The sequence below is a fragment of the Canis lupus genome, chromosome 21, assembly GCF_011100685.1.
Source record: "Canis lupus familiaris isolate Mischka breed German Shepherd chromosome 21, alternate assembly UU_Cfam_GSD_1.0, whole genome shotgun sequence".
NCBI lineage: Eukaryota > Metazoa > Chordata > Mammalia > Carnivora > Canidae > Canis > Canis lupus.
Window position 1 is genome coordinate 10,085,972 of NC_049242.1, and position 21,968 is coordinate 10,107,939.

General features: G+C 35.3%; 1 protein-coding gene across 1 annotated transcript; it reads left to right on the plus strand.

Moving 5' to 3' along the window:
• Window positions 1-19,533: 19,533 nt before the first annotated feature.
• Window positions 19,534-20,241, plus strand: LOC100685679 (3-beta-hydroxysteroid-Delta(8),Delta(7)-isomerase-like). Its single transcript, XM_038568139.1, is given in 2 exon segments — window positions 19,534-20,027; window positions 20,030-20,241. Coding segments are annotated over 2 exon segments (684 nt in total). The 5' UTR covers window positions 19,534-19,555.
• Window positions 20,242-21,968: the final 1,727 nt, after the last annotated feature.

Sequence of the window (21,968 nt, forward strand, 5' to 3'; positions counted from 1 at the left end):
ACATAATGGGCAAACAACTATCTGTGACCTATCAGTCAAAATATAATTGACTTAAATTAATGTTAAATAAATACTTATTAGTATCTGCTATTTTCTTTCATTTTATAGGACATAGAACATCTTGTGAATATTTATTTCAGTATTTATAATTATTTGTTTAGCTTCTGTTTTTTTTCACTAGCCAAAAATTAGAAAGGGCAGGAGCTATATTTATTTTATTTACTGATGTCCCCATTTCAGGAATGGATACATCATACACTCAATAAATTTGTGCTGATCAGGTGAAATTGGTACCATAGCAGTAAAAAAAAAAGGACATATTTATTCACACTGAATTTTTATTCATATAGATATTTATTAATATCTACTGAAAAAAATTTAACTGGGTGGGGGAAAAAGTGCTGAGTTGCACAGGTAAGGACAGATGTAGGAAGAGCCATTAACTCAGTTCTGTGAGTAGATAGTGGAAATGAGAGAAAAAAAGAAGAGCCAAAGATGATACAGATTTCTGGATATACCATATTTTCCCTCTAGATGCCAGCACTTTTGAGACTCTGTAAAGCCAAAGATAGAGTATTTTAGTCAAAAAATGGGCATGAAAATAGTTATTACAGAAATAGACATTATATAATATGATTGACATTATATACTACGATTGGAAGATCTTCATGAAGAAGAAAATATTTAGGTACTTATTAATTAGGTATGGTAGGTAATTTGAGAGGCTTATAGTTATGGTAATTATCTCTCCAGATCTTTTAAAACACTAGTTCATAAAATGTTTCATATAGTTTGTCCATTAAACCTCTACTATTAAGATATCACACACATTTTAACATTGAAGGAACCAAAATACATTCACTGTCTACCACTGATATTGGGGAGAGGAAGAAGAACAAAAAACAACAAACCTTGAGAGCTATTTGAAGGGCTTTGGAATATGGCAAACATAGATCTGTAAACCTGAGCTACCTAGATGAGAATTAATGAGATTAGTTCAGTAACAAAATCTATAATTTCTTCCATTATATAAAAGCCTGTTTTAAGACATTTAACATTTAAAATTTCTTTGTTTATTTCGAGAGAGAGAGAGTATGCATGAGCAGGGGAAGGGACAGAGAGAGAGAGAGAGAGAGAATATCCCATGCAGACTCCCTTCTGAGTGCAGAGCCTGACATGGGACTCAGGCTCACAACTTTGAGATCATGACCTGAGCCAAAATCAAGAGTTAGACACCTAACCAACTGAGACATCCAGGCTCAAGTATTAACACTTTTAATTCTATCCTTCTCCAACATTTTAGGCTATTAACAGGAGATATTAAAAGTTCTTATCACAAGAAAAAATTATAATTGTGAGATGATAGATGTTAACTACACTTACCATGGTGATCATTTTTCAATAGATAGATAGATAAATATAAATATATATAGATATAACTGACATACATTGTATTAATTAATTAGTGTACAATGATATATCATTTTATTGTACACCCTAATTAATTAATACAATGTATATCAGTTATTTCGCAATAAAACTAGAAGAAAAATTAACTCTAGTTTTAATGAAAGAAAACCCTTAGAAGCCCAAATCAAGGCAAATCTTATATTAAAAATAAAAATTAATATATGGTAGACATTTTTTCTAATGTTGCATTTAATTCTCAGAAAACCTTAGGGATATAGATATTATTTCCATTTTACAGATTAAGAGCATGAAATACAGCATCATCACATAAGAAATAAGAAGTAGCCCTAGAATTTGTGCCAGGTCTGCCCAAATCCAGGATCAGTGCTCTTTACACTACCACACTACACCAATTTTTCTCTTCTGCCATTTCGTAATCTATTGTGAAATGGTATCTATCTCCATTGTTTGAGGGTTCTTCCAAAGTAGACAATTGCAAAAAGTAAAAGGATTGGACAGCCAGAACTAAATTGAGCTATATTTTTGCATCTTGGTGATGAGCTCAAGTGCTCAAGTGCTCAAGTGCTCAAGCTCAAGTGCTTTGGAAAGTGATTGATCATATTTACCCTCAAATGTTAAGGGCCCATAATTGACTTGTAATTCTAGACCTTCACACTTGATCACAATTGAAATCTAGAATCTAGAAAATTTGCAAAGAGCTTTCTTAGAAGTTGTGGTCAGGAGCAATTAACAAGCTATTAACAATACTCACATGAAGAATCTCAACTGCCTTTATTCTCTCTTGGATGACATTGCATATTACCCATGTAGAAATACTGAGATTGGGAAATCTCAATGACCATGGGTCACTGAGGAAGAGGAATAAAAAGATTTTCTTGAACCATGATATTGACTGTTCCAAGATTATATCACAAACTTACAGTGAAAGAGAAAATTTATTTTTAGTATTTAAGCTTTCCCTTTAATATTATCTCCTACTTCCCAAATCCAGTTTTATTCAGATTGGCTTGAATTGTGGGGCATGGACTAACAAGAAATCCCTATGATAGTCAACCTAGAACTCTGTTTTCCTACCAGAGCTATTGAAAACACTCCAGAATTAAACAAAGAAATTAATTATAGACATTTTTCTAATGCACCTTCTCTTGGATCAGAAGATCCTTGAAAAATGGAAAATGCAATTAGAAGAAGTCCAGGATGGCTCTTCCAAAGGTTTGTAAGAGGCAATAAATGTAGTGGGCAAACCATAGATTTTAGAGCAGACCTGTGTTCAATTCCCAGCTTTATAAATTACCTGTTATGTGATTAAAGGCAAGTTATTTGATTTCTCCGTAACTCAATTTCCTTATCTGTAAAATGGGGCAATAATTCTTACTTTATTGGATGGTGTAAGAAATGATTGCATTAATATAAGTGGAGCATAAAATAGTATCTGCATTTAAGCACTTTAAAACCATTAGCGATTATTGGGGCTCCTTGGTGGCACAGTCAGTTAAGCAACCAACTCAGTTTCTGCTCAGGTTGTGATCTCAGGGTCATGAGATAGAGCCCCAAGTCAGACTCCATACTCAGTGTGGAGTCTGCTTAAGACTCTCTCTCCTTCTCCTGCTGCCCCTCTCCCTCCATTCTTTCTCTCTCTCTCAAATAAATAAATAAATCTTTAAAAAATAAAAACATTAGCCATTATTACCTAGAGAAAGAGACTTCTCAGCTTTTGTGTTCCTTCCAACTTGTTCTGGTTGGAATCTCATGAAAGGTCGAGGTTAATATCTGTGTGGTGCTGCTAATTCAAAATTTCATGAAGGACTGTATCCAAAAGATACATTGAAAAGGTTAAGTGGAGGCCAAGATGATCTGGCAATAGGAGATTTGGGTTTTAGCCCTGACACTAAAGACTTTTTTGACATTGCAGAATCTCTTGGACTGTGTCTTCTCATTAGTTAATTAATAGTTTGGACTAAGTCAGCATACCCCAAAGCTTGTGCTATGAGACATTTATGCTGATGATAATATTCTTTAGAAGTATTTTCATATATGCTTTCATAACCTATAAATCTGCACTGCATATTTGCAACGCACTGAGTCAATGTCATTGGTCCCCTCAGGGTAAAAGTAAACTACCTTGAACTATGGTCCTTCTTTAGGTTTGAATCACAGTTGACTTCATTATTTTTTCTAAATCTGACAACAGTGTAGAGAAGAAAGGTTTGTCGAAAGAGAAAAGGGATTCTTAAAATTCTGAGCTAATTTTACATATAAAAGCACCAATAAGAAAGTCCCTTATGGGGACACCTGGGTGGCTCAGTGGTTGAGCATCTGCCTTTGCCTCAGGGCATGATCCCAGGGTTCTGGGATCAAATTCCATGTCAGGCTTCCCACAGGAAGTCTGCTTCTCCCTCTATGTCTCTGCCTCTCTCTGTGCCTCTCATGAATAAATAAGTAAAATCTTAAAAAAAAAAAAAGAAGAAGAAGAAGAAAGAGAGAGAGAGAGAGAAAGAAAAGGAAAAAAGAAAAGAAAAGAAAGGAAACAAAAGAAAAGAAAGAAAAGAAAAGAAAAGAGAAAAAAGAAAAGAAAGAAAAGAAAAGAAAGAAAAAAGAAAAGAAAAAAAAGAAAAGAAAAAGAAAAGAAAGAAAGAAAGAAAGAAAAGAAAAGAAAAGAAAAGAAAAGAAAAGAAAGAAAGAAAGAAAAGAAGAAAAGAAAAGAAAAAAGAAAAGAAAAGAAAAGAAAAGAAAGAAAAGAAAAGAAAGAAAAGTCGCTTATGGCTGATGGAGGGGAAAAATGAAAGGGATTCATACAGGAGAACCAAGAAAAAGAATGCATGTACAAGGCATCCACTTAGTTGGGGAGTGAAGATAGACTTCAGGCCTTGTTAGATAGTTCCAGAGAAAGTCAAAAGCTTCCCTGATGTGCCAAAATGGGGGTGAAGCTCAGTGTAGATACTAGAAAAAATGTAGGTAAGCACAAACAAGCTCTAGGTTTACACTCCTCAAGTACCCCCAGCTCTAATCTAGGGTGAAAAGGTTCCAAAATTCCCCATACACTCCAAAGTGGGTAGAGTAGGAAATATGTGAAAAGTAGCTATGTAAAAAACTAATAACAAAGAATGACATAGTGAGGAGAAAGTTCCCTAAGTATGGAAAAGACAGTCTTGGCCAGGGACTAAAAGCAGGACATCTCAATAAAAATGAATATGTACCACTACTAAGAGCTGAGGTGGAGTCAAATAACAAAAGAAGGCCAAAAAGCCCAACTTTGGCTAAATAATAACTGTAAGTTCACCAGCCACGTTTTAGCAAATTCCCATGCAAGGAACCAATGGGCCAGACCCATCATCTCATAGCAGAGGCTGGCAAGAGTCCAGAGGAAAGAACACAGATCCCATTGCCAAGAGGTAACATAAGCAAGCCCATCTTTACCCATATAGCCAAATGTCAATTTGTGATGAAGGAGATAATATAATTAATTGAGCCTTTCATCCAGAGAGACAAACTTAACAAATGAGGCTGTTTAAACTTGGAAATTCTGACATATTTTTGATTGGCAGTTAAAGTTACCTATACTCATATACTCCCTCACTGTGTAAATATATACTTTAGTCACACCATCCACCCAGCAGTGTAGGAGCTCACAAAGATCATTAGGTTGATAATAGAAACTGAAGAAGCTAATTATTATGTGACTAGGTCTGCAACTCTAGAACACATTAATCTAACATGACGTCCTATTAAAAAGAAATTTCCATATTCAGATATATTCAGAAAACATTGCATAAAATATCCTCCTTGTCCACAGATTCACCCTTCATATTAGCATATTAAAGATTCTGAGATGGCCTACAGCTCAGAAATCTGTTCAAATATCTTTGACTCCTGGTACAGTTTTGTCTAACACTATTTTCCCAGACATTATTTCTGGTCGCAGATCTCTTCCCCAAAGTGTGGGAATAAGTACACATATTCTATGGCATAAGGACTGGTTCAGAAACGGGTCTATGAACCAAGCTAAGTCAATCAATTCCTTCAATAGCATCTTCTGTCTCAAACTGGTGAGAAAAAGCCTTTTAGGGTGCAAACTAGACCACTGTAGCCATTGTGTACAAGCTATCCTGAGGCAATATATAGAAAGAAGCAAAGACCAGAGACACAGAAAAAGCAAGTGAACCAAGAGGTTTTTTTTTCCTAAAGATTTTATTTATTTATTCATGAGAGACACACAGACAGAGATAGAGACACAGGCAGAGGGAGAAGCAGGCTCCATGCAGGGAGCCTGATGTGGGACTCAATCTCAGAACTCCAAGATCGCTTCCTGAGCAGAGGCAGACCCTCAACCACTGAGCCACCCAGGGTCCTTGAATTGATAGTTTCAAACCTGGTTATCAGGGGCACCTGGGTGGCTCAGTGGTTGAGCGTCTACCTTTAGCTCAGGACCTGACCCTAGGATCCAATATCGAGTCCCACATTGGGCTCCTTACAGGGAGACTGCTTCTCCCTCTGCCTGTGTCTCTGCCTCTCTCTCTGTGTCTCTCATGAATAAATAAATAAATAAATAAAACCTTAAAAAAAAAAAAAAAACAAATCCTGGTTATCTCTTTCTTTCCTGGTTACAATACTTTGAGTAGAGTTTTTCCCACTTGCAAATAAAGGATCCAAACCAACAATAAACCACTTAGGTTTTTTTGGTTTGGGGGCTTTGGTGGGGGGCGGGGGGAGGAATTAAAAAATCAAGGAATATACTTTTGGAAATGCTGACTTTTATTATGTGATGTCTAATTTTTTTTAAAATCTCCATTATAGGACTAACAGCCAGTACAAGCACAGAAAAGTGATCTCATATCCAAAGTAAGAAATCCCCCCTTGCCAGAGACAAGCACAGTGCTATTTGTCTTTAAAATGCTATATTAATGAGAAATTTGAATCCAGACATTTTTAAGTCTACATCAGTATCCTCCATTACTTCATCATTAATGGAAATGGCAAAATGCTCACTAAAAATTACTTCCAGAACACGAAATTGATATTATACTGTTTAAATGGATGTCATATAAAAATAATTTGCTTTAATCATAGCACAACCCATTTCTATGATGCCATATTCATTGTGAACCTTAGGGATTTCTTCATTTAGAGTAGAATGAATTTTGACTAGGCATAAGTGCTTTTTATAAAAGAGTAAATTCACAAAACCCAATACGTTGAAAATACAACCAGGTGTGAGTGGCTTTAAAAAAATAAATTATGCCAAGATACATTGCCCAGCTGTATTTCAGAGTTTCAAGAGATCTTAAGATATATTCAGGCATTAGGGGCTCAATAATACTCAAATTATATTTTCCTCTGTCTTTTGTGCCTAATTTAAGACCTATTTACAAGAGAACTGAAGACATAGCATTTTCTGGCTATGTATATTTAATTTACTGAAGAATGTTGCTTAGCAAAATTTTTACATGATAGTCATGTAGCTGTTGATATGAGATGGATTTTTTTTCAAAAGTAACTCATTTTACTATTAAAAAATGTTTTAAAAAATGAACATCAGAAATTGAAATTCCATTCTTATGGATACATAGTTTAGTGGAAACTGCCTAAACTGGGGAGTCTGACAAAACTGGGTTCAAATCTCAGTCATGCCAGTTGAAGGAGGTTATGTAACCTTAAGGAAGTTAGCAAACTTCTTATCATCTCATTAGATGATTAATAAAATGGGTGTGACAAGACTGTCAAGAATAATAAATGATAACATAAGTGAAACTGCCTAGCACAAACCAAGCAGTCTTGTCTCAACCTTCCAACATAGAAGTAGAAATAATGGTACTGCATGCTTTGCCTTCTCAGAATAGTTTTACTTCTCAAAGTCTAACTGATTATTTTAATGTAGCATTTAAATTAACCTCACTACAATTATGGATTCCAAAATATTTAGGTCACTTTATAAAATCACAGATGTACAGCTAGCAAATTCAGCAAATATTCAATGAGGATTTGTTAGGTTCTAATGCAAGAATATATACTAAGATATTCATATAAATGAGAAAATCTTTTTTTTCATAAATATTTCATTAATTTAGTCATCAGAGACAGAGGGAGCAAGAGGCAGAGACACAGGCAGAGGGCAAAGCAGGCTCCATGGAAGGAGTTCAATGTAGGACTCGATCCCAGGACTCTAGGATCACACCCTGAGCTGAAGTCAGACGCTCAACCACGAGCCACCCAGACATCCCTATAAATGAGAAAATCTATGTATCGCGGTTTCATCATGTTCCAGAGAGAAACAAAGAAATTACCAGAGTATGAGACAAATCAGCCTAAGTGACTATGGATAGACATGAATCTTCCTCCTTTTTCATAAAATCCACAAGGAGGTTGATATTACCTCCCCTAAAGATGAAGACTCTAAAGTAGCATCGTCCAATAGAAATATAAATCCAGCTACAAATGTGGACCACATATGTTAACTTTTCTAGAAGTGACATTTTAAAAAGGGAAAGGGAAAGGTAATCTTAATAATACTAAATAACATAATATTTCAATAGTAACCCAATATATTTTTAAAGTTATTTTATTATGAAATCCACATAAAAATTACTAATGAAATATTTTATTTTGGGGAAAGAGCTAAGTCTTCAAAATTTGATATGTATTTTGCAGTTAAAACCCATTTAAATTTAGACTAGTCACATTTCAAGTGCTTAATAGCCACATACCTTTAGCAATTGCAATGTTGGACATCACAGCTCAGAGAATGGGTATCTCACCTAATCACAGCCAACTGGTTGCTAATGGGTATGTCACCTAATTACAGCCAAGAGACTGCTCCCACTCAGGAATTCGAATCTTGGAAAGTAGTACAAAATCTCAGTCAATTAGAATTTCTGCAAAGTGGTTGCAGTAGAGTTGAATGGCAGGGAGTAAGATATCCTCTGGTAGCAACTGTCCACTGACAGAACCAGTAACTGTGTCCTAGGTAAGTCACTCTTATAGCATGATATTCAGCAACTCTTATTGCAACTCTTATTTCTTAACATGTGTGTGATTTCATAATGCCATACTAATAAATTTATTGCCTGCCTATATGAAACAGAACTGCTAGTTTTGCTTGCACTTGGGAACCATAACTAATACAGAGTTAATCTGGAGTAACAAAGTAAAATTAGAGAATTGAAAAAGGAAGATAAAAACTCTATGTAGTTTTAGAGATAGCATCATAGTCAAGTGAGTAAAAACTTTAAGGATAGACCAGATTTAAAAGGTGGATAGGAAGTAAAATTTCCTACTTAAGCCTTTTGCTCATATGTGTTTTTCTTTTTGAAGAAGGAAGAATCAGGGTGGCTGATAATGCATGGTGGGATTCAAAGTTGGGAGAGGAGGAATTGTTCAAGATGGCAGACAGAGAGTGAAGCAGGATCATGTCAATGGGGTGTTCTGTTCTCTGGTTGATAACAGTCTAGAAAAGTGTCAGGCCATATACCCTACACAACCCAGTGTCAAAGGGTAAACATCCATCTAACCTTGTCAAAGTAAATGAGAATAAACATATAATAGCTTTAAAATTTAATGCATTTCTAGTATTTTAACTCATAAAATGGACTCATCTTCGAAAGTCAGACTTTGGGACTGGTTGATGTAATTTAAAAAGGCTTAATTAAGGAAAATTCACAAAGATCAAAGTTTTCCTTGTTTTATAATTTTATAGTAGCCACAGATTTTAGTGGCCTAACATTTTTGGCAATTTCAAGGTTGAATACTTAGAAAATGTTTAACTATTGTACTGCAGAACTAATATGTTTATTACTACTGGAGAATTATAGAATTATAGAAATCAAGTAGCCTGACCTTCATTTTATTAAGACTTTTAGCTGCTTGTCTTCTGAGGTTTCATTTTGTTATGGGCTGAATTGTGTTGCTCTAAAATACATATTTTGAAGTCTCATACCTAAGCTGGTGAAAGAAAAATCCTAGTGTTGCCAGTAATGAGAATACAAAGGGAGTGAAATAAGTAGAAGTGGAAATAGTTAACAAATAACACTAGTGAAGCAGGAGAGCTAGGTTCTTGTCTCATGGAGTCAAAGAATGAATCTCATACACAAAGGGGAGTGAGTAAAGTGATAGAAGTTTACTAAGTAAGGATACAGAAGAAGCTCTCAGAAGTGAGAGGGGTCCCAACAGTTGCCAGCATGGGTCTCCATGGACAGTCTTTTCTTTAGAATTGACCAGGGAGCTTGTGGCCTTATCATTCCTGTGGTGTCTTGGTTTGAGTAAGGGCTGGTGATAGCATCTTTAATGGCTTACTTCTTCTTTGGGGTCTGGTTATTTTTTCTTGGACACAGATGACTGTCATATAAAAGGTACTCTCCCCACCCATACCAAGTCAGGGTGGTCTGGTTTATCCCCTTATCACTTGTTTCCTTACACCTCAACATTTTTGAGATTTCTGTGAGCCTGATCCTGTACCCCCCTACCTATCTCTCCCTACCTAGCCCCACCTATAATCATTAGCTTTCCCAGGAGACTCAGTGTTAAGATTAGAGACTTCTGTAAGGCAGAGCAGGATAGGGCTAGAGAATTAGGCCAATGAGAAGAATTGTTTCCATATACTTTATAGTTACCCTAAGAGATGAGACAGTATTGCATTATAACTTCAACCATAAACACATGAGCATAATTGTCATGACTTATAAAGGCAGATATTGGAGCTTTATCTGGCCTGTTAAAATATAGTTAACTTATGATGCAGTGTAGTATGTGCTCTCTGAGGACTGTTTAATAAGAGTGTGTGATCTCTAGGTTACAGTCAAATCAAGATTAGAAATTAGGTATAATTATTGTTGCTATAATCGTTTCCTAGTATCATTGTTTCAAAATATACAAATATGCAAATGAGAAATGTTACAAATAAAAAGACTATAATGGACCTATGAAAAGCCCTAGTGATGTTATAAAATTGGCACAAACATTATAAACTTAAAAATCTGTTATTTTGTTAGGAAATTTAAAAAATTACTTTAGGGCTATTTAATTCTCAATAAGTATGGTCTTTTTATTTTCCAGTATTCAATAACAATATAATATCTTGAGTATGACAAACATTTCACACAAATGAAAACACAATATAATGAAATGGGATGTTCTACACTTTAAGCAAAGCAGATAGAGTAGAAAAATGAAGAAGAGAATTGGTGAGATGAGAGAAAAGAAGGAAGAAATAAAGAGGAAATCCCCCTTTTGAAAAAGAACATGAGATCATAATGTCATTACATTTCTTTGATTCTAACCCAGAGTAAGAAGAGGCGATGAAATAATCCATCAGTATGCTACCAATCTTGCAAAATGTTTATCTTTTTTCTAATGATTCTCAGTAGTTCAAGAGAGTATACACATACTGATTTCCATCTGGGAAGATACTATAAAACTAAATGGTATACAGGACTAACTACATAATTTGCAAGAGCCAGTGAAAACTAAATATCCTGGACTCCTTATTACAAATTATTAAGAATTTCAGGATGGACAATAACTGAGCATTAAATCAAGTGTGAGGCCCTTCATTGATGGGCCCTGTACAATGGCCTGGGTCATGGCCCCCAGAAGCCAGCCCTGATGATAAGTTCAGGAGTATGACTCAATTAGAGATAAGCCATCTGTGAATCTACTTGAGATCATTATGTGTATCTTATGGTAAGTTCTCCTAAGATATTTTTAGAAAGTGATGATTTTTAGAAGTTGTTAAATTCCAGGCCATGGAGTTTCAAGGAACATAACGAAAACCCTGTCACTATGTGTGAGCAAGGCCTTTTAGAGAAAGGGCCCTTTTTCTGGCACTAAAGGGAGTTGGTTGATGAACTTGGACCTGATCCATTTTGCCCTAGTTACTGAAGCACAGCATCATCATGACATAGAGTGCCTCAGTAGGAGCCATCTCCTCCCTCATTACAGAATTGTCTTTCTCCCAACATTCAACAAGTATTTGATTGAATTTTATGGAACTTACTGCCAGTCATTCAATTAAATACTTTTTATGGAACTTACTGCCAGTCATTCAATTAAATACTTAAATTCATTCTCTGTGTTGTGTTCCCTAATGTTCCTAACTGCTGCAAATTACCCCACTTTTAAAATTATTATTATTTCCTGAAAGGACCTAAATAAGGACTTACCCTCAAAATTTCTACCATGGATATTAGGAAAAACCTTCTAGTGTAATACATAAGCTACTGCATGGATGTGAGATTTCATTTCAAAATCATGATCATATAAAAGAGATCTGACTCACCATGTCACATTCTCTGTTCTTATAAAGTGGAAATATCCTTGAGGGTAAAGAAACCCTAAAGAAGCCAGTGTTGCCCAAATGCTTATGGTAACAATATAGAGATAAATTACAAGGGAGTTTTTTCAATGCTGAGTGAAACAAGTATTAGAAGGAAATTCATCTAAATGTTATCTCTGGATCTGAGTGGTAGGAAAATGACTATTTTGCTCTCCTTTCTTTTTCTAATTTTCCTTTATCCTCAAAACTATTTCTAATGATTCATTTTACAATATAAGCTTGAGAACATAAAAATGAAAATTTCAACTTCATTAAATGAAATTAAGCTGATTGTATAACTATTATTGAAGAAGCCAAGTAAATTTTGTTCTTTGACAAGATCTTTTAACTTTTGTTTGTAGGTAGGTGTATGTGTAAGAATAAATTTATCTAAATTAATCCCATCTGCATTATACAAATTGCCTACTAAAAAGGAGTAAAATTGCATTTTCCTCTTGTTTTTGTATTACACAGTACTATCATTCTTTGTGTTTTTCTTAAAATACATTACTCAAGTATAGTGGAAGTAGTGCCGAAGAGATTGGTATGTGTGGTAAATAATGAAAATTATTACTATTCCTAATTTCTTTCATCTTAAGGATAAAAGCATCAAGAGTTTGACAAAGATGGTGATGCAGCAGGTTCCTGAATTCCTTTCCTCCGACAGACACACCCACATGGAGTAATTACCTCTGAAAGAAATCTGAATAATGCTTACATATCAGATGAGTAAGAAAATACCCACATCAAAACAGGTAGGAAAGACTGAAACATACTCTCACCATAAATCTCATCCCCAGAATAGCAACCTACCATCTGGAGGGAACTCCCAATTCCCAGCTCCTCCCTTTGAGACAAAGGATTTAAACGTACACAGAGCGCCACAATTTTGAAGACCTCACCTGAAGAATAGGGCTTAGAACATCTGGCTTTAAAGGCCAGTGAGGGTTGCTTCCTGGAGATTCAGAAGACTATAGCAAACAAAGAGGTGGTTGTTAACATGCATACAATCACTGATGGCTGTGCCCCCAGAACACAGTGCAGATTGAGCAGACAAAATTGCAATCTCTCAGGCCTTTTGGGGAAAGGGGTCCATCTGCATACTTAGAAAACTGCTGCCTGAAGGTCAGGCTTCTAAATTAGTACATATCCAATTTAGGGGCAGGCTGTGATTCCCCCCCTGGGGACCAGGAAACCCATGTATACCTGCTATGCCCTCTCCCCGTACCCTGTTGCAAGTTGCTAGTTATCTCCCTAGAAGCAGCTTGTATACAGGCCTGAGCCATAGTTTTTGCAGATGTTGCCTAAGAAATAGGCCGTGGAACACTTAGCTCGCATTCACAAGTCCCATAGGACTGCAGCCAAAGAAGTACTTCTTAAACAGCCACAGGAGCAACCTTCCACCATAGCTATGTACCTAGGCCCAATGCATAAGAAGCAAGCAAAAATGCCTATTTCCTTGCTGCTCACAGACAAGAAGTACATACTTTCCCAGCCACTGTCTGAGGGTTCGGCTTCCAATCAGCCTTCATTTAGGCACTGAATATGATCCTCACTTTTGGGATACTGTCCAGTTGAGGCGCAGCCCAACTACTGAGAGCCACTAAGAACAAAGAAGATGACCTGGACAATTAATTACAAAGTTATGAGATACAACCAGGAGGTCAAGCCACACTAACTGAGAAATGTTCATCTCCTATATGAGATGAATAGCCACATGCAAAAGAATGAAACTGGATACTTATCTTACAGCACACACAAAAATCACCTCAAAATGGATTAAAGACTTGAATGTAACCTGAAACCATAAAACTCCTAAAAGAAAATATAAGAGGTAAGCTCTTTCACATTGGTCATAGCAAAAAAAAAAAAAAAAAAAAAAAAAAAAATTGGATTTGACACCAAAATCAAAGATAACAAAATTAAACAGGAGGGACCACATCAAACTAAAAAGCTTCTGCTCCTCAAAGTTAACCATCAATAAATGGAATGAGAGAACACATTTGCAAATCGCATAGCCAATAAAGGGTTAATATACAAAATATACAAGGCATTCATACAACTCAATAGCAAAAAAAACTCAATTAAAAAATGGACAAAGGACCTATATAGACTCTTTTTAAATTTTTATTTTATCTAAATTCAATTTGCAACATATAGAATAACACCCAGTGCTCTCATCTCATCATGTGCCCTCCTTAATACCCATCACCCAGGAACCTTTTTCTAAAGAGGACATAACCACAGTTACATGAAAAGGTGCTCTACATCACTTATCATCAGACAAATGCTAATCAAAACCACAATGACATAATATCTAACATAACATAATATCTAACACCTGTTAGAACGTTTATTATCAAAAAAAGAAAAGGGAGAGAGGATAACAAATACTGGTGAGGATACAAACAAAAGGAAACACTTGTACCCTATTGGTGGGAATGCAAACTGGTATGATCACTATAGTAAACAGTGTGGAGTTTCCTCCAGAAATTACAAATGGAATCACCATATATTCAGCAATCCCACTCTGGGTATATATCCAAAAAAAAAAAAAAAAAAAAAAAGGAGACTATTATCTCAAAGAGAAATCTGCACTCCATTTTCATTGCAGCATTATTCACAATGGTCAAGCTATGAAAACAAGCTAAATGCCCATCAGTGGGTAAATGTATCAGGAAAATATGGTATGTAGATTCAATAGAATATTATTTAGCCTTTAAGAAAAGAAAAATACTGCCATTTGAAATAATATGGATGCATCTCGAGAGTATTATGATAAATAAAATAAGCCAGACAGAGGAAGGCAAATATTAGTGTCACTTACATGTGAAATCTGAAAAAAAGAAGTGGAACTCATAAAAACAGGTTTGAAAAGTGTTTGCCAGCAGATCTAATATATAATATACTGACTATAGTTAATAATACATTACTGTATAACTGAAAACTGCTAAGAGAGTAGAACATAAATTTCCTCACCAATAAAAAAAAGTTAAATATCAGAGGTGATGGATGTGTTAATTAACTAGATGGGAGGATTCCCTTCACAATGTATACTTATATTAAATCATCACTTTGCATGCTTTAAACATTTCGCAATTTTATTTGTCAATTATGCCTCAATAAAGTTGAAAAAATACTTGTCAAATGATGCATAAGTAAGTATCATATACTGTCCCCCAGCACTGGCCCCCACATGTTAATTTATTTTTTAACTTTCAGGAAGCCAAGGTTAATGTGTCTTGTTCATTGTTACATTCTCAGAGTTTGTCATAGTGCTTAGCATATGGAAAATGCTCATTAAATATTTATTGAAATTTCATGGTCTTGAGTTATGGTACATTATAAGCTCAAATAGAAAATGTGATTTTTAGGAAGCATGCAAAAAATAAAATTGTGTTTGTGTGTCTTAAAAATGTACTAACTAAACATCTAAGGTACATGAAAAAAGAGAAACCATTTAAAGCATGTTGTCCTGTAGCACCTCCAAGGGTTTTGGTAACTGGAGGCACCAATTTCTTTGGAAAGGTCCTGAGTCATGAGCTGTGTGCAAAGGAGATAGATATGAAACAGATGTTGATAGATAAATGATTGATTGATCGATTTACAAAATGTGTTATTTTGTTATACACTTAATTGTTTTCTTCACTCTAAACAGTGTGAGTTTCAGTGTCACACAAGTAGCAATGTACACATTTGATCTATTGCTCATAACTTTTGCATAATAGCCCATGTTATGCAATTACTGTTATTTTACTTACCCACCCCCATTTATGAGCATCTCCATTGCCTCCATCTCTCCATCAATATAAATTGTTTTTCCTTGAACATGCATATTGGTGCCCTTTTGCCAATATGTTAGAATTGCTACCATTAAGGACTATCATTCCTGGATCAAGTAGTATGGGTGTGTTATTCTTGACTGCTTTTGGAACAGCTACCCCAACCCAAACTGCCACTAGCACAGCATGACAGTTCCTGTATCCCCACAACCCTACCAGCATTTGGCATTATTCAGCTTTTCAATTTTACTGGTCTAATATCATAGCCAAAGGGATATCATATTGTAGTTTAAAATTCCAGTTTGACTGATTATTTTGAGTATCTCGTTACAGTTTAAAATTCCAGTTTCACTGATTATTTTGAGTATCTCTTTACTTATTAGATTTATAGTTTTCTTATTAAATTATCTCTTCCATATCATTTGCGCATTCTTCTAATGAGATTACTGATTTTTTTAAGTACATGACTTCTTAGATACATGATATTTTTATTTCATCTTAAACATTGCAAATTTTGGGGCTCCTGGGTGGCTCAGTTGGTTACTCATACAACTCTTGGTTTCTGCTCAGATCATAATCTTAGGGTTTTGTGATAGAGCCCCACATTGGGCTTGGTACTCAGCACAGAGTCTGCTTGAAATTCTCTCCTTCCCTCTTCCTCTGCCCCTCCTCACCACACTCCCTGCCCCCTCCACACACACACATGCATACACTCTGTAAATAAATAAATAAATCTTTTTAAAAAAATTGCAAATCTCATTGCCACGTATCCTCTCTTAACTTTGTCTATGGTATTTTTCAGTGAGCAAAAATCTCTTGTTTTATGTAGTCAAATTAAACTTTTTTATCTAATTTTTATGCTTTTGAGATTTTACATTGCTTCTACCCAATAGGCCCCAAAAGCATCCCCATATTTCATTTTTTAACTTTATATTTTTTACCTTTCTCATTTAGATCTTCTATTATCCTAGATTCTACTTTGATCTATTAATGTCAATCCAGTTCTACTTTTCTCATTGAATAGATCTAATTTTCCAAACATTGTCCTTAACAAAGTCACTTTATTATTTTGGTGCTCACTTTATTATTTCATGTTGCAATAAAGAAATCAAGGGTGAAAGATCCTAAATGCTTCCAAAGTATTGGAAAAGAGGTTTTATACAAAAGAATAACACTAAGAATACTTGGACTTCTAAATAGCCACATTGTGCTAAAAAGACACAGAATAAATACTCTAAAATTTTTCAGGAAAAATAATTTACCACTCAATCAAAATATCAAATGAGTTAAATATGGAATAAAGATAATTTCAGATTTATAAGCTCTCAGAATATATATATATATATATATATATATATATATATATATATATATATATCATATGCATACTTTCTTGGGTAGAATTGGAGAATATGCCCTCCAAAACAAGGAAATTAACCAAAAAAGGATAAAAGTCATGGATTCCAGATAATGGCAGAATATTCAATCTGGAAGAGTAGCAATTAGAAATTTCAGGATAAATCACATCTAAAAAGCAACAATTTCAGCTTAAAGCATGAGATGAGAGGGCTCAAAGCAAATAATGAAGAGAAAGGAAGAAGCTAGAATAATATGATAAAATTATATTTTGAAAGTGAAAGAAGGAATATGTTTAATCCTAAAACTTAGTAGTTAAAAGCATTTTATGAGTCCACAGTTTGGTTGAAGGATTCTGCTGATACAGACTAGGTTTGCTTTCACGTCTTCAGACAGTCATCAGGTTAGCTGAGGGTTGGAAGATCAAGAATGGCTGGAGCTGGGACCACTTGATTTTAACACACAAAGTCTGATCCAACAGCAAGGAGAATAGAGCTTGTTCTCATGGCATTGGTAGAGTTCCAAAAGAGGAAGTACACATGTCCCAGTGTGTTTTAAGCCTCTCTTTGTATCAACATTGTTAAAGTCCCAGAGTAAAAGCTTGTATGGCCAAGCTGAGAGTTGGTATGAGAAGAAACTTCTGAAGAGTATGAACATAGCAAAATGTAAAAATTGGGTCCAATGATACAATAAATCAACTACAAAATGTACAAGTAGTGAAGAATAGTTTAATCTCCAACTATTATAGGTGGAAGTCAGAAAATAATCTTAAAATAGATTAGTTAAGAAAAAGCAAGATAAACATTTTATTTACTGATAAAGAAGAAGTTGCTGGAAGAAGCCAATAAAAGAGTTAATAGAATTTGCTTCAGAAGTAGGATTTGAGAAATAGAATGCTTAGGGCAAGAGATGACTGTTTCATTATTAGATTTTCAGTACCTTGATTTTTAAAAAAAATAATTTAAGTATTAATTGCTTAAGTTAAAATGTTAAAATTATGAATGAATATCATTTTAAAAATCAGGAATTATAAATAAAGAAACTATGTTTCTTAAGTAAATGTTCATTTGTCTTGAAAGAGCTAGCAAGAAATATTTCAAAAAAGAGACTATGGCATTGTCTTCAAGACAAGTCAGAAAAGCAACATCTTGAAAGAGTATAAACACTATATCTGAGTTATTTAAAAAGAATATCTATAAAAAATTCCTTTGGAAAAAATAAGATTTGTGTATGAAAATGATAAATCAAAACTAACCAGCATTTTCTATTCTGCTAAAGCCAAAGAGCCAAAAAGTTGTAATCCATATAATATACAATAGTAAAGAACTTGGAGCTCCATAAAAGAAACAACAATAGAACAAATTATTTTAGCTCCAAGAGAGTCCTCTATAACATGGAGTATTCAGTTAATGACACAGAGATTTCTGTGGATTTCTTTTACTCACCATTGTTGATGCTGCCAACAGGAGTCACTAACAGAATACTATTCTTTTTGTCCAAAAATATATTTCAGTAATCTGGGTATCGCATGTTATGATATTAACAAAATGTGAACTAATTGGAATAAATAAAGTTGCCATTCCTAAAAATAACTAATACTTTTAGGATCATTTTTATTTTTATGTTTCTAACATTATTCTCTCTATGTAGCCACATTGATATTATGTTAAAGACATACCTACATAGTTAAAATACAATTATTTGTGTAGAAGTGCTTCCCCACTAGGCTATATTTTCTTTAAAGGTAGGAACCCCTGTACTCATTTTAGAGTCTCTAGCATTTTAGCACAGTGCCTGTCACACAATAGGTACCGGTACAACTCTGAATAAATAAAACAATAAATAAATTCACTATCCTATCTGAACAATTAGAATCCACTTAATAGTAAATGAACTGAAAATTTTGGGAAACCAATATTAAGTATCTACTCAAATAGGCACTATTTTTGAGAAGAGAAAAACCTCCTAGTCCTCTCCATCAAGCAGTTTATACTTTAGGTGAAAACAACATACATTTTTTGAGTAGTTATTACATGGCAAGAAAATGCTGGATGTTTGTATATGTTATTTCATTAAATCTGCAAAACAACTTTTGAAATTATTATTATTATTGAGATGAAATACTATTAAAATCAAAATAACATGACAGTCTTTACCTATGTAGCTTTCTGTGCTTTCTGAGATTTTCAAGAAATGACTTACTGTGATTGTTTTGGCTCCAAATCTGGAAGTTTTTCTTCATCTAGAAATACCAATATATCAATCACTTAAGAGGACTGTTAGTCCAAAATATCTGACCAATTTTATAGCTCCTTTTTTGTATACAAGTTAGAAGTCCCTAAAATGTTATTTTTTTATTTTAGATTTAAATTCTTTTTTTTTAATTCATGAGAGACACAGAGAGAGAGAGAGGCAGAAACATAAGCAAAGGGAGAAGTGGGCTCCTCAAAGGGAGCTGGATGTGGGACTCCATCCCAGGACTCCGGGACCATGCCCTGAGCCGAAGGCAGACACTCAACCACTGAACCACCCAGGTGCCCCAGAAGTCCTTAAGATTTTAATAAATCAAATGATTTAATCCTTAATTATTAAAAATTAAAAATACCGAGCAAACTAACTCAGATCCGGGAGTGTGTGAGAGAGGCTGCCGCTGCAGCACCACTGGCCATCAGCCTACAAAGACATGACCACCAATGCCAGCTCCTTGCACCCATATTGGCCTCGGCACCTGAGGCTGGACAACTTTGTGCCTAACGACTGCCCCACTTGGCATCTCCTGGCCAGCCTCTTCTCTGTCTCTGGGGTCTTGGTTGCGACCACATGGCTGTTGTCAGGTAGTGCTGTGGTCATGCCCCTGGGGACTTGGCGGCGACTGTCCCTGTGCTGGTTTGCAGTGTGTGGGTTCATTCACATGGTGATTGAGGGCTGGTTCAGCCTTTATCACGAAGACCTTCTTGGAGACCAAGCTTTCTTGTTCCAACTCTGGAAAGAGTATGCCAAGGGAGACAGCCGATACATCCTGAGTGACAACTTTACGATATGCATGGAGGCCATCACAGCTTGCCTTTGGGGACCACTCAGTCGGTGGGTGGTGATTGCCTTTCTCCGCCAGCAGCCCCTGAGCTTCCTCTTACAACTTGTGGTCTCTGTGGGTCAGACTATGGGGATGTGCTCTATTTCCTAACAGAGCACTGGGTTGGATTCCAGCATGGGGAGCTGGGCCACCAGCTCTACTTCTGGTTTTACTTTGTCTTCACAAACGGCTTGTGGCTGGTGCTGCCTGGAATCCTTGTGCTAGATTCTGTAAAGCAGCTTGCTCATGCCCAGAGTGTGCTGGATGCAAAAGGCACAAAAGCCAAGAGCAAGTAGAACTAATCAGTAGTAGGCTGGGCTTGAACATTGGCTGATGAGGAACCCTCCACCAGGAAGAAGAATCCAGTCCTTATTCCCACAGGTTGGAGGAAAAAAGCAAATTGATTTGTCAAACTCAAGCTGATGGGTAAGGACCAGAAGGACAAAAGGCAGGGGCAAAAAAGGAGTTGTGTGGAGCTACTGCCAGGAGCCACTGGGACAAAGGTGCAGAAGAACCTAGGAGGGCCATGATGGTGGCAGTTTTTAAAATCAGGAAATAAAAGATCTTGACCCTAAAAAAAAAAATAAATTAAAAATAATATATGTAAAATGTTACTCTTCATAAAGACCTGTCACATATATTATTAAGACGAATATTAGCAACTACCACTTATTTAGCTGATATTTTATAGCCAGTTTGCCAAGGACTCTACAAGCATCATGTATAATCTTCCAAATGATGATATGGAAAAGCTTTTATTAACTGGTTTTTCTTAGATAAGGTAATTGAGTCAAATGGATTAATTAATTTAAAGTTCACATATCTAGAAAGAATGATGACTTTTTCATCTGTTCACCTGAAAAGACTATGCTTGACCACTGTATTAAAAGGTCTACTATACCTGTGAGATGGGCAACATTAATATGTCTGTCCCCATTTTACACAAGAGGAAACTGATACATTGCAAGATCAAATGCCCCACAGGTAAGAAGTAGAACCTTTGTTTTTCCTTCCAACTCCAGCCTCAGTCTAGTGGAATTAAATAGTACACCAGTATGTACAAAAGACAAATAATTGCTTTCTACATTTTACCTTTCATAGAATATAAAAAGTGAGAAAACCAAGAGAACTATCATTATTGATAATCACTTTGATGAACACTTTTTGGTGTTACCCAAGCTTTACTTTATCTCTGCAAGCAAGTGTCCTAAACAAATAATAGATAGTAATAACACATAAAGTTAATAAAAAGTTCAGAGAAATTTCAATTGTATACTGTACTCACATCCATACTTTTTGAGTCTCCAAGGAGCTTACTACAACTATGCACTCCATTTGTTATCAGTCACTTTTGTTCTCCATCTGATGAGGGGCTTTCCAGTATCATGAACTATAAGACTTTGAGATCTGACTTGACATTAGGGGCCACTTGAAAGCTACTACTTAAATGTACTTATTACCTTTCTGGTTCTATTTTTTATTAATTACTATAAGCATTTGCAATATTTCAGATTATTGAAAACCAAAATAAATGTGCAAAGAATTTCATCTCTTTTTTTTTAAGATTTTATTTATTTATTCATGAGAGACAGAAAGAGAGAGAGGCAGAGACACAGGCAGAGGGAGAAATAGGCTCCATGTAGGAAGCCTGACGCAGGACTTGACCCTGGGTCTCCAGGACCACACCCTGGGCTGAAGGCAGCCCTAAACCACTGATCCACCTGGGCTGCTTGAATTTCGCCTCTCTTACAACAACTTTGGGAATAAAAAAGTTTGATAAATACAATGTTCTTTATTCTTAAAGTACATTGCCTCATTATATCAAACCAATCAATCAGTCCTTATCTCTCTCTCTCCCTCCCTCCTTCCTATTTCTGGTCTTAGCTGCCATATAATTAAATCCAAACTAATTATAATATTTATATGTTAAAGAGTATCATGGAACTACTTGTAGCCCAATATAAAGTATCAATACATAGTTGCATACACCAAATATAGTTGACCATATGATTGATTTTTAAAG